General features: G+C 42.7%; 1 protein-coding gene across 1 annotated transcript in view; it reads left to right on the forward strand.

Moving 5' to 3' along the window:
- LOC121867545 (putative neural-cadherin 2) overlaps positions 1-14,853 on the forward strand; it is a 131,107-nt gene that overhangs the window by 47,570 nt on the left and 68,684 nt on the right. Inside the window, exons 3-5 of the mRNA XM_042367550.1 lie at positions 3,276-3,391; positions 4,258-4,422; positions 13,030-13,167. Coding sequence (XP_042223484.1) covers positions 3,276-3,391; positions 4,258-4,422; positions 13,030-13,167 — 419 coding nt within the window. The remainder of the gene's footprint in view (positions 1-3,275; positions 3,392-4,257; positions 4,423-13,029; positions 13,168-14,853) is intronic.

Below are 14,853 nucleotides of genomic sequence, written 5' to 3' on the forward strand. Positions count from 1 at the left end.
CCCGTCTCTGTGCGTCTGTCTCTCCCCGTGCGTGACTCTGGGTGCGCTCCGGTCTTTGTGCAAGTCTTCGTTTCTGCAAGCGTTCGCTCACTGTGCGCCTGTTCGGCTGCGCGTCTGTCTCGTGCGTCTGTCTATGTGCGCCTGTCTCTGTGCGTATGTCTCCGTGCGTGACTCCTGGTGCGTCTTTGTCTCTGCGTCTATCTCTGTGCGTCTGTCTCCCCTGTGCGTGACTCTGTGCTTCTATCTCTGTGCGTCTGTCTCCCTGCGTGACTGTGCGTCTATCTCTGTGCGTCTGTCTCTGCGGCTCATCTCTGTGTGCGTCTGTCTCCCCGTGCGTGACTGTGCGTATATCTCTGTGCGTCTGTCTCTGCGTCTATCTCTGTGCGTCTGTCTCCCCGTGCGTGTCTCTGTGCGTCTGTCACTGTGCGTCTGTCACTGTGCGTCTGTCTGTGTGCGTCTGTCTCCGTGCGTGACTCTGTACGTCTGTTAGTTGTAGACACAGAAAATGCAAACAAATCGTAATGTTTATTAACCAAATTGCATATGTAAATCCTCCTCTTCTTCCTCTTCCTCCTCCTCCTCCTTCTTCTCCTCCTCCTCCTTCTTCTCCTCCTCCTTCTTCTCCTCCTTCAGAATAAGCGACAGACCATAAAATATACTGCAGAAGGACATACAAACAGACATAACCCCAAAATATACCGTGATGCTAAATATATCCAGTATGTCTGCAGCTGGAGCAGGTCTGTATAGGTAAGATAAATGGTGATATTATGATAAGTGTCTGCAGGAGGCGGTGAAGGTGACTGCAGTAGCCAAGCCTTCGTGGTGACGGTCACAAGGGGGCGGGGAGGTGATGGTGGTCTGGGTGTAACCTTTATTGTGTGTTTTCGTTTAATATAGTTTATCAAGAGTTTAGCACTAACACCCCACCCACACTCTACCTCCCTCTCTCACACACTTGCTCTCCCTCCCTCCCTCCCTCCTTCCTTCCTTCCTTCCTTCCTTCCTTCCCTCCCTCCTTCACTCCCTCCTTCCCTCCCTCCTTCCATCCTTCACTCACTGCCAAGGATACAATTTTCATGAGGTGGATTTACAGAAAACTTTATTTATATCTTTAAGTAAGTTCCCATGTGTGTGTGTGGGGGAGGTGAGGGGTGTACATAAGATATACATACATACACGCTCAAGACGCCAGCCTGTGCGTTCACTACCAAAGTCATTAAAAGTTGAATATACTTCGTTCTCAACTTCTTCGCGGTACCACACACACACACACACACACACGCACGCACGCACGCACGCACACACACACACACACACACACACACACACACACACACGCACACACACACACACACACAGACACACACACACACACACACACCAGCCTGCTATGACCGTGAACTGCTGCTTTTTGGCACCAGACCTCCATTCTTCTTCCTTCCTTTCTACACTCCATTCTTGCCTCCTTCTATCCCTTGTTCCCTTCCCATACTTCTCCTTTCCGTCTTTCTTCCCCTTCCTTTCCTCTTCCTCTCCCCCCATCTTCCCTCTCTCCCTCCCTTTCTTGCCTCTCCCGTCTGTCAAGGTGATGGTAAAGAGAGTCACAATATCACTTAAGAGACTCACCTTCTTGGTCTTGGATTAGGTTAGGTTAGGTTAGGTTAGGTTAGGTTAGTTTATTATTTTTACTACCCACTTCCCTATCTTCTAACAGCGTCTTACTCTATGGTCTTCAAACGCCCAGTAGACAATATTATCTCTAACAACACACGCTCGGGTGGTCAAAGCAGAAGCGACCTGACCTACATTCACCTTTGACCTGGCACTCTGGCAGACACGTACACTTGAGTGGTCACAGAGAAGGCGAACCCCGTACCTTCCTGTATTCAATCCCTGATGCGTCTCATTACTCTCTCTCTCTCTCTCTCACTCTCTCTCTCTCTCTCTCTCTCTCTCTCTCTCCTTACCATTACCAACCTTTCCCCTTTCTTTATCTCCTTATTGAGACTCGAACCTAGATATATCAAGACGTTCCTCCCAGGTAACAACCACTCAGCCACCCGTCGCAGTATTTCACAACAGCTTCCCTCACACACTGTACGAATATTATTGCTGTCCAATACGACTTAATTGGTCGTTGAGTCGTTACCTGTTCAGCCCTCATGAAGATCATCTCAACAGCTTACTAGTCACTAATTGGGATTTATTACACTGCCAGGTATACGGTGGTGATGACACAGGTAGTGTAGTGAAGTACATCACATGCTTACTGTACCTCGTTACCTGTGGCCGTGAGGAGGTTTACTCAGGGAAGAGTAATGGTACAGCAGTAAGGTACACCATCACAGCTGCTGTAACGTGTCTCCTTCTACAGGTACAGCAGTAAGGTACAGCATCACAGCTGCTGTAACGTGTCTCCTACAGGTACAGCAGTAAGGTACAGCATCACAGCTGCTGTAACTTGTGTCCCCTTCTACAGGTACAGCAGTAAGGTACACCATCACAGCTGCTGTAACTTGTGTCTCCTACAGGTACAGCAGTAAGGTACAGCATCACAGCTGCTGTAACTTGTGTCTCCTTCTACAGGTACAGCAGTAAGGTACAGCATCACAGCTGCTGTAACTTGTGTCCCCTTCTACAGGTACAGCAGTAAGGTACACCATCACAGCTGCTGTAACGTGTCTCCTTCTACAGGTACAGCAGTAAGGTACACCATCACAGCTGCTGTAACTTGTGTCTCCTACAGGTACAGCAGTAAGGTACACCATCACAGCTGCTGTAACTTGTCTCCTACAGGTACAGCAGTAAGGTACACCATCACAGCTGCTGTAACTTGTGTCTCCTACAGGTACAGCAGTAAGGTACACCATCACAGCTGCTGTAACTTGTCTCCTACAGGTACAGCAGTAAGGCATACCATCACAGTTGCTGTAACTTGTGTCCCCCTACAGTACAGCAGTAAAGGCACACCATCACAGCTGCTGTAACTTGTGTCTCCTTTACAGGTACAGCAGTAAGGTACACCATCACAGCTGCTGTAACTTGTGTCTCCTACAGGTACAGCAGTAAGGTACACCATCACAGCTGCTGTAACGTGTCTCCTACAGGTACAGCAGTAAGGTACAGCATCACAGCTGCTGTAACTTGTCTCTCCTTCTACAGGTACAGCAGTAAGGTACACCATCACAGCTGCTGTAACTTGTGTCCCCTTCTACAGGTACAGCAGTAAGGTACACCATCACAGCTGTTGTAACTTGTGTCCCCTTCTACAGGTACAGCAGTAAGGTACAGCATCACGGGAGGCAACAAGGACGGGCTCTTCACCATCGACCAACACTCGGGAGTCATCACCCTGGCGGCCGCCCTCGACTTTGAAGCTCACGACAAGGTATGTGACGTCCTGACACTGTGACGTCCTGACACTATGACGCTGTGGCGCTGTGACACCCTAACGTTGTGACGCTGTGACGCCCTGACGCTGTGACACCGTGACGCTGTGACGCCCTGACCTTTATGTGTCATGGTTGAAGCGAGATAGGTTTTAACCCATTGAGTGACAGCTCTTAGCAGAATAAAGCAACAATACTCCTTAATGGTGAAGGACTTAAGACACTCTGGCCATATATTCAGTACCTCAAATGGATGTTCTGTCGGCCGGATGAAAGCATTACAGACCCTCTATTGTGAGTTGTTGTTCCGTGTATTGTGTGGAAAGTGTTCTATGTTTGTTGAGGAGTGTGTCAGCCAGCCTTCACGAGAAACACTTCCTCTCTTCCCCCGTCGGCTGCTCGCGGAAACTTGCCTTCACCCACTTGTAAACACGTAGAAATAGTTTGTGTTTAGATCGGTTCATGTTGTTTGATATCAACAGCCACAAAAAGTTCTGACAGGTTAGTTATGACTTCCTCTCTCACGCCTCTGATGGTTAATTCTATTTTTAGTGTCAAAGAAAAGAATAGCGTAGCATAAATGGAACAGTTCATTTAAACCATCTAAACCAGAAACATATTTCAATCAACCTCAAACGTCAATCAGGTTCACTTTACCTCACATATCACAGAGATTTGTAGATAAAGGCCAAACAATCATATTATTCTGGATTTTTAATAGTTCTCCCTTTAATATTTACGTTTTCTCTTTTTAGTAAATCATTCTAAGCTAGAGCGTTTGAGTTAGCATACAGTTGTTGCAGTTCATGTTATACTTGATATAAAAACACACTATTCTTCTCTCCCCCGCGTGTGTGTGTCTCAGCACGAGTTAGTGGTGGCGGCAGAGGGGGAGGGCCAGGCGGCACACACCATGGTACAGGTGACAGTCCTCGACGTCAACGACAACGCGCCATACTTTCTGAACCCTAAACCTCAAGTGACTGTCGTGGAGGAGGACGACCGTCACCTACCAGCTACCATCGCCACGGTTAGTAGTTGTTATAGTAATGGTAGTAGTAGTAATAGTTGTTGTAGTAGTTATTGTAGTAGTGGTAATAGTAGTCAAGGCTCTAAGAGGTGATACCATCATACAGTCAACCGAGGGAACAACGCAGGGGGACCCTGTTGCAATGGCAATGTACGCAATAGGCCTATCCGTGCTCCAACACACAATAAAATTTGAAACAACTGAGGTCAAGCAAGTAGCGTACGCTGACGACCTTACAGGAGCAGGAAAAGTGGAGGACATCAAAAAGTGGTGGGACCTGAGAACATCATGAGGTCCACAAATAAGGTACCACCCAAATGCCAGCAAGTCCTTCCTCATTGTGAAACCAGAATATTATGAACGGGCAATGGAGGTGTTCGGTGGAAGTGAGGTCAAAATAACAAAGGATGGCCAAAGACACCTAGGCGCAGTAATCGGCACGACGGGCTTCAAGACCGAGTAAGTAATGGGGAAGGTGAATGAGTGGCTTAGGGAAATCTAAGCTCTGTCTGAGATTGCTAACACAGAGCCACATGCGGCTTTTGCGGCATTCACCCATGGAGTCAAGTATCGCTGGAACTACCTGATGCGCACTATCCCTGATATCGGACCCCTCCTCCACCCTCTGGAAGAAGCTATCAGCGTCAATTTCATTCCCAAATTAGTGAAACACCCAGACTTAACCCCAGCAGAAAGATCACTCCTTGCACTACCACCGAGACTGGGAGGAATGGGATTGATCAATCCAGAGGAGATTGCAGCCACCGAACATCAAAACTCAGTTAAGCTCATGCCAGCCCTCACGGACCACATAATAGCTCAGAACGCAGCAAGGGGGAGGTGGATACCAGTGAAGTAAACAAGACTCGAAGGTCCATTACGACAGAACGACAGCACGGCCAAAGTGATAAGTTGCAGCAACTGTTGCTGCAAGTACCAGAGAATTTGAAAAAAAAAATAGCTATAGCGCTGGAGGTCGGCGCCTCGAACTGGTTAACTACGTTACCGATAAGGGCAAATGGTTTCAGTCTCAATAAACAGGACTTTACAGATGCCAATGCTCTAAGGTACGGTAGGCCAGTAGAAAGTCTGCCCTTCCAATGCGTGTGTGGCTCTTCCTATGACGTCGATCTCTCCATGGTGTGCAAGAAAGGGGGCTTCATATGCATGAGGCATGACGAAGTAAGGTATCTCACAGCAAATATTTTGAAGGAAATCTGCCGTGATGTCAGGGTAGAACCGACCCTCCTTCCATTGGACGGTGAGAATTTCCAACATATGACTTCAAACACATCCAACGACGCCCGTGTTGACGTCAGTGCTCGAGGATTCTGGACGCGGGGACAGCGAGCCTTCTTCGACATCAGGATTTTTTATCCCAGGGCTGCATGTCACCATAACTTAGCTCTCGATGCTGCACACAGGAGGAACGAGAACGACAAGATAAGGGCATACGAGGAGAGAATTCAGAACGTTGATCAAGGCAGCTTCACTCTAGTGTTCACAACCTCTGGTGGGATGGGCCCAAGTGCAAGATGCTTCTACGCCAGACTCGCGGAGGTGATCTCCGAACAGAAGCAGCAGCCCAGAAGTTATGTTACAGCCTGGATGAGATGTCGACTGTCTTTCTCTCTCCTAAGGTCGGCTTTGCTCTGCCTCAGGGGAACGAGAGCATCGGCCCCAAAGCCGACAACAGCTGCAGATATTGACTATGAGGCAACAGTCACTGAATGCCTCATAGATCTGCGGCTCAACTAACTTAACACAGCTAGGATAGCTACTTATGTATTAGGATATTTAATCTTAAGGTAATAAAATGGCGGCGAAGGTGTGGCTATTGGGGGAGGCTGGAGGCCAAGAATATGTAGTAGTAGTGTTGATGGTAGTAGCATGGTGGTCGTGTGGACAAGTACGACAAGATACGACAGTGTTTAGGTTAGATTAGGTTAGTGTTATCTCTCTCTCTCTCTCTCGATCACCCCTCCTTCCCCTCTCGATCACCCCTCCTTCCCCTCTCAAGACCCTCTCATGATCTAACAAACCCCAACATTACGGCCGCGTCAGAAGGAGTCATGATGCCCTCCCCTCAGCGGCCCCCCCGTGAAGGCGCTAACGACCGCCACCCGTGAGAAATTGGCCGCTACCACAGCCACTAAATCTCGGGAAATTTCCACCATTTAATATCCGCGTGAAAACCAGGGTCTGGAAGCCTTTGCCCGAACCCCCTATCACGCGATAGTTCTTGGAGACAATACGTTTAATGAAAGAGATTATAAGGTTCGAGTTATATGGTCGGCGATGCTTCTAAAACAAATGACTGTCGCAGCGCCCCCTATAAACGATGTCTTAAATGAGGGATATTCAAGAGTCTATAGTTATTTATTACCATACATCAATTGGGGTTTTTATTTATGTGTTAGTTATTTTGGAACATCTTTTGATATTACATTAGATAAATTACCTTTGTGGTTGTTGAAGAATTTATATAGATTTTTTTTTATTACGTTTAGTGTTTACGGAAGTTGAGGATGTGAGTGAGTATGTGTTGGATATTTTCACCGTGTTGTCAGAGCACTTTTCTTTCTCTTTTTTATATAGTTATGCGTTACTTTCACCATCATTGCCTCTGAGGTTTCTGTACTGCTTAATACACCCCACACAAAAACAGAGACGGGAAAGATAGTTATATAGACTATTAATCATTCAATAAGTTTAAATGTGGGGTTTTTTTTTCTCCAGTGTGTGAGGTGAGTAGTGTTTAGCTAAATCACATGGAGAGTAATTCTAATCAGTTCGAGGTATTAGTTATCAGTTGGGATAGTTTGTTAGTTCTTGGTGTTATTTGAGAGAGAAAACGGAAAGTTAGTGTTTACATTGAAGTATCGTACTGAAGGAGTTAAGTTATTGTAGTCAAAGGGGTTAAGTTATCGTAGTCAGTATACTTAAGGGGTTGTCATCGTATTCAGGGGGTTAAGTTATCTTACTCAAGGGGTTAAGCCATCGTACTGAAGGGGTTAAATCATCATACTCAAAGGGGTTAAGTCATCGTACTCAAGGGGTTAAGTCATCGTACTCAAGGGATTAAATCATTGTATTCAAGGGGTTAAATCACTGAAATATACGAATACACGAAAAATATATTTCCATCATCTAACTATTGCAACACACACACACGGAAAGGCAATAACAATTGACATTATAGAAACAGTTCTCCTGTTCACAAAACAATAACACTCCATTTAGAGATAAGTAAATGATTCTGTAGAACAGAGATTTGTTCTGCCATGACCAGACTACCACAAGTTTATATTATAGATAACCTAACCTAATTCTAACCTAACGTAACCTAACCTAACTCAACTCTAACCTAACCTAACCTGCATCTCCAACTAACATTTAATCCTAAGTCAACATATAACCGAACCCACCCAGGGTAATAAAATACTCGATTTAGTTCTGTCAAACAGAGAAAACTTCGTTAGTAATGTCGAGGTAGGGAACGAACTTGCTAACAGCGATCACAAAGAAATAAGATTCCAATAAGAATTTCAGGGCATCCGCAAGGAAAATTCCACTAAAGTCCCAGATTTCAGAAGGGCAAACTTTGATAGTTTGAAGAGGCAGCTGAGAGAAGGGGTATCACGCTTGGGGGCGAATTACATTACCTCACATGAGGTGACCTCACACAGTGTACCCACAGAGGGCGACCTTACCTTACCTTACCTGGAGACCTGACGGTCGAGGATGACATGATCACGAGATCTGAGGTTGACGAGTTCCACAACAATTTAAATAATGAGTTACTTTATGCACAAAGGCAGAATATACCATACAGAAAACTCAGATCAAAGAACTGACCCTAAATGGACAAATAATTATTTAAAGAACATTATTGGACAAAGGAAGGCTATAGGTAGAAGGATAAATAGTGGTGAAGTTTACCTCCGAGATTATTATAAGGTATTGGCCGGTAGGGTTAAGGCCGAGATAAGAAAAGCAAAGACGAATAATGAACTGAAGGTAGCAAGGGAGGCGAAGTCAAACCCCAAGGGATTCTATTAAATGTATAAAACTAAAACACGAGAAAAGATTGGATCAATACAGTCAGATACCGGCGAGCTAACTGATAACAACGGAAAAATGAACAATAATCTGTATAAATATTTTTCAACAGTTTTCACCACCGAAATTTTAAACATGATACCCGAGGCACCGACTCTATACAGAGATAGTGAAGAAGTAGATTAAGCGAGATAGTAGTGACTAGTAATGATGTTATAAGTAAATAGACAAACTAAAGCCTAATAAGTCACCAGGTCCCTATGAGATATTTGCCAGAGTATTAAAGGAATGTAAGGAAGAGCTTAGTATGCCCTTAGCAAAGTTGTTTAACATGTCCTTAAAAGCAGGTGTAGTACCAGAATCCTGGAGGATAGCGAATGTAATACCGATTTTCAAGATGGGAGATAGATCACAATTCTCTAACTATTGTCCAATCAGTCTAACATCAATTGTAGGCAAATTACTGGAAGCAATCATTTCAAACTCTCATCGAAATCACCCGGAGAAGCACAAGTTGATCAATGATTCCCAACATGGCTTCACGAGCGGGCGTTCTTGTCTAACTAATCTATTAACATTTTTTCCATCAGTTTTCGAATCAGTGGACGAAGGGCACAATTATGATGTGGTATATCTCGACTTTAGCAAAGCCTTCGACAGAGTCCCCCACGAAAGACTAATAAGAAAAGTGGAGGCTCATGGCATTAAAGGAGATATTCTAAAATGGATTGAGGCGTGGTTACAGGACAGGAAACAGCGAGTGAGCATTAACGGCACTAAATCAGATTGGAGCAACGTCACTAGTGAAGTTCCCCAAGGCTCAGTACTTGGACCATTATTATTTATTATATACATAAACTACATAGATATCGACGTAGACAGCAACATAAGTAAATTTGCTGATGACACTAAAATAGTGCGTGTGATTAAATCTGACGAGGACTCTGCAAAACTACAGGAAGATCTAAACAAATTTTTCGAATGGTCTGAAAAATGGCAGATGAAATTCAATGTGGACAAATGTAAAGTACTCAGTATAGGAGATATAAACAGGGAAACCAGATACCAGATGAACAACGATGTTATTGAGAAATCCGACGGCGAGAGAGATTTAGGAGTAATGAAAAGTAGGAATCTTAAGCCAAGTAAACAATGTGTATTTGCTCGAAACAAGGCTATTAACGTACTTGGGCTCATACAAAAGAGTGTTAATTACAAGTCTAGCGAGGTTATCCAAAAACTATATCTTGTGCTTGTGAGACCTCACTTGGATTACGCTGTTCAGTTCTGGTCACCGCACTACAGAATGGATATAGAATCCTTGGAAAGAATTCAGAGGAGAATGACAAGACTAATCCCGGGCATTAGGAACCTTGAGTATAAAGTCAGGTTAAAGCATCTTAATTTGCACTCCCTCGAGAGACGTAGAGTTAGGGGCGATATGATAGAGGTGTATAAATGGAAATCAGGGCTAAACAAAGGTGACATGACAAAGGTATTCAAACTATCCAACCAGCAGCGAACTCGTAACAATGGTTTAAATTAGACAAATTTAGATTTAGGCGCGAAATAGGTAAACATTGGTTTGGAAACAGAGTAGTGGACGAGTGGAACAAGTTACCAAACATCATCATTAACTCGAATACGCTTGATAGCTTCAAACATAGGTTGGATGGATATATGAGCAATAGGGGTTGGGTGTAAATGGGACTGCCCAGTATGGCGTCAATAGGCCAGCTGCAGTTTTCTCCATTCTTATGTTCTTAGGTTCTTACGTTAACTCGAACCTAACCTAACCTAACCTAACCTAACCTACTCGAACTCGAAATCTAACTCGGAATCTAACTCGGAACCTAACTCTAACCTAACCTAACCTAACCTAACCTCAACACACGTGGTGATAAAGGAATAAAATATTTCTGTCACTCGCCATTTAATTCAGGACTCCTTCAGTATAAAACCCTTTCCAGTGTGACGTATTTGGGTTGTCAGCAACACAAGTGAATATAATAGTGAGGGAGGTGTACACAACACTAATGGGGCGGGGCGGGGCGGGGCAGGGAGAGGCGAGGCGAGGCGAGGCGAGGCGAGGCGTTCTGAGTGTTAGAAATACAAGCGGGAAAGTGTATGATTTCTGGATATATACGTCGAGTGACAGAAATGGTTTTGGTTACATTATACAAAGGGTGTGTATGTGTGTATTTAATATTCTGTATATTTAGGACCAGTTTTAGTGTGTAGCTATTTTCTTGTTAGTTTTGTTCTTGTTGTTGTTAGTGTTGCTGTTCTTTTTTTTTTGTTAGTAGTAGTGGTGGTGGTGGTTGTGGAGGTGTTGTTAGTGGTGTTGTTAGTGTTTTATTATTGTTGTTATTTGTTGTTTTTGTTAGTGGTGTTGTTGTTAGTAGTGATGTCATATTTTTTATTAGTGACGTTAGTTGTTATTATTGATATATTTACCATAAATCAATCCCTACCATAGTTTCATCATCACATCAACCATTTAACTATCATGACAGTAAGGCAATTGAGGAAAAATAAATAAATATATATATAAAAAAAATATAACAAAAAAACAATTCCATTCCATCAAATCAGCTTAAAAAAAACAAACCGAGACCTTTTATGTGACACGACAGTAAACCGTCCACAATAAGTACTGTAAACCGGAACACGATGACAATATATAGTTGAAAGAATAACAGTATAAATACGTCAGAGGTGAGTGGTTAGGTTAGGTTGGGTTGGGTTAGGTTGGGTTGGGTTAGGTTGGGTTGGGTTGGGTTGGGTTGGGTTAGGTTAGGTTAGGGTGAGGTTAGGTGAAATGTAAAGAGAAAGAATGTGAATTTTATCGGCACGTGTGGAAGGTTAAAGTGTTGTTGACTGCGGCAATTCTACTATCCCGAGTAAAGGTGACCTCTTGAGTTATGAGTAGTGAATCTCTCTCTCTCTCTCTCTCTCTCTCTCTCTCTCTCTCTCTCTCTCTCTCTCTCCTACCACACCCTCATCACCCCACACACTCCATAAGATGACTCAAGTTATCTGCAGGTCAAATCGGCTCTAACCTAACCTAACCTAACCTATCCAATCACCAGTCAATCTATCCAATCATTAGTCAATCTATCCAATCATCAGTCAATCTATCCAATCATCAGTCAATCTATCCAATCATCAGTCAATCTATCCAACCACCAGTCAATCTACCCAACCACCAGTCACTCACCCAACCACCAGTCAATCTACCCACACACCAATCTACCAGTTAACAGTCACCATATTAGAACTGGGAACTGAACCTAACGTTAACTTTTCCATTATAAGAAATTTTTACCTAGGATGAGTCTCTGAGTAATACAGCCGCCATGTTCCCTGTCAGCTCTGAGTCGCTACTTTAATGAGAGGAGGAATTACGTGTTATTCCTATCGTATTCATTTAAAGGTAACATTTTTGTCGTAAGAATCTCTAAGAATTTAGGATTTACCTGAGTTTCATTAAATGGCCTTACCTGTTGATGTTGTGATGATGTTATTATTATTATTATTATTATTATTATTATTATTATTATTATTATTATTATTATTATTATTATTATTATTATTATTATTATTATTATTATTATTATTGTGATATTATTATTATTATTAGTAGTAGTAGTAGTAGTATTTTTTAGGTTAGGTTAGGTTAGGTAAATGTTAAGGTGAACAAAGCTGGGAGTAAGCTAATCTTCAAGTGATAGCTTATAAACTTGTCATACAGAGAACATTATGGATTAAATAGTGTGGCAATGTATGTGTGTTAATGACCTCCCCTGAGAGAGTAGTGGGGAGAAGGGAGAGACGGAGAGAGAACAGTAATAGACAGAGAGAAACAAACAGAGGGGGATAGAAAGACAGAGATAGAAAGAGACAGACAGACAGACAGAAATAAAAAAAATCAAGACAGAGAAACCAGACAGAGGGGGGGGGGGAAGGAAGGAAGAGAGAAAGGGGAATGATAAACTAGATTGACTTACTTTTATAGAAACAGTCATAGTAAATAAAAAATAATGTAAAGGCATGCTGTGAAGAGAGAGAGAGAGAGAGAGAGAGAGAGAGAGAGAGAGAGAGAGAGAGAGAGAGAGAGAGAGAGAGAGAGAGAGAGAGAGAGAGAGAGAGAGAGAGAGAAAGAATAGAGAGAGAGAGAGAGAGTGTGAGAGAGAGAGAGAATAGAGTGAGAGAATGGAGAGAGAGAGAGATAGTGAGAGAGAATAGTGAGAGAGAGAGAGAGAGAGTGAGAGAGAATGGAGAGAGAGAGAGAAAAAAAAAGTAAACTTGTCAAGCAAGTACACCTTAATTTAGCTGTAAATTGAAAAGTACAGGTATACATTACCCATAGACAGTACAGGTATACAATGTAATTAGACAATACAGGTATACAATGTAATTAGACCGTACAGGCTTACAAAAAAGTGATAGTAATGGTTGTGTGGTAGTAATGGTTGTGTGATTACAATGGTTGTGTTATAGTAATGGTAATAATGGCAGTAATGGTTGTGTCGTGGTGTACAGGTGGAGGCGACTGACGCAGACTGGCTGGACCACCACGGGCTGCTGTACACGGTGAGGGGGGATGGTGTTGACGGCTTCCACCCCACCGACGCTTTCTTCTCCATCAACTCTCTTACCGGGGAACTCATCCAGCTCAAGGTACGTCACTGTTACTGGTACCTACGTCACTGTTACTGGTATCTACGTCACTGTTACTGGTACCTACGTCACTGTTACTTGTATCTATGTCACTGTTACTTGTATCTACGTCAATGTTCCTGTTGCATCATTATCATCCTCATAAGACACCGTATCATGTTAAATTACACCAGGATCTTACACACCTTGTACGTCACCATTATCATCCTCACCACTGAACCTATCATGTTAACTCAGGATATATAACACAATTCTCCAGCATCAGGATAGTTATAGGCGAGATATGATTTATTGGTGGTATAATGAGGCAGGATATCTCTCATTTCTACAGGAACAAGAATGAGATTATATCGGCAGGAATTTATCATGTTTATAGATGGGGAAGGTATGCGTCTCTCTCTCTCTCTCTCTCTCTCTCTCTCTCTCTCTCTCTCTCTCTCTCTCTCAGGTGTGCCGGAAATTTGCAATAATGACTAATGGGGCTCTGTTGTCCCCCCCCCATTAGATGTGAGAATGGGAGCCTATTGATATCTTGACTCAATGTTAATGGGGACAGTAATATCCTGACTTTGAATGGCTAATGGGAATCTAATAGTATGCTGATTTTGCAGGGTTAATGGGGACGTTATTAATATGTGATAAATTCTAATAAATCTTGAAGAATTATCCCCATTAGAAATGTAATGGGAAGTTATAATATTGAAGTTAATGGATATAATGGAAACTATATAATGTACCCGTAAGAAAAGTTAATGGAACCACACTAATATTCCGATAATCTAATGGGTACAATAATATTAAGGGCTAATAGAGATCAACATAATACCCCCATTAGAAACCTTGTAGTACTTTAATAATGGAAACTAATGGATATAATCTAATATAGCACCCCCAAAAATAACAGGGAATCAACTTCTCAATAACAAGATTCTCAGTAGCTACGTAAGTTTCCTATTGGCTAAATTTTTATTGGACAAACTTCTTATTGGCTAAATTCTCATAAGCTAAGCTCTTATTGGTCAAGCTCTCCAGGAGGGGTTAAAGCAAGCTGACTCATCTCTCCGCAGTCAGAGCTCCTCGACATGAACTAATGAAATATTTACCTTCGGGTCTCAGGTGTCGGTGATCTCTGGGTGGTAGTGAAGATGTTTATTGAGTGTGTGGTAATTAAGAAGTCAAAGTGGATGTTTCATATAGAGGTGATGAATTTTATGTGTGGATGGCTTGGTATGTGCGTTTGGGAATACTGTTATAATAATAGTAATAATAATAATAATGATAATAATAATAATAATAATAATAATAATAATAATAATAATAATAATAATAATAATAATTAACGGTTTATTAAAAAAAGTTTGCAGCCCGAAGGCTGAAAATATACATTGGACATAAATGACTTGTTACATACATTGGTGGTTTTACAAAAGCCTTCATTAGAGAAAGGTAAAGGAACATACAGTGAACATACAGATTAATGTAGGTGCTGAACAGCAAACATGTAGTGTAGTAACTCCCTCCCAGATGGTGTTATGAGGGGCCTCACGTGGTGTAGTAACTCCCTCACATATGGTGTTATGAGGGACCTGACGTGGTATAGTAATTCCCTCACAGATGGTGTTATATGAGTGAGGTGTGGTCCCAGTCCTTCCTATCGTAGACGGATTAACACATCGCTGGTTGTTG

Source organism: Homarus americanus, unplaced genomic scaffold (genome assembly GCF_018991925.1).
Source record: "Homarus americanus isolate GMGI-L3 unplaced genomic scaffold, GMGI_Hamer_2.0 scaffold23598, whole genome shotgun sequence".
NCBI classification, from domain to species: domain Eukaryota; kingdom Metazoa; phylum Arthropoda; class Malacostraca; order Decapoda; family Nephropidae; genus Homarus; species Homarus americanus.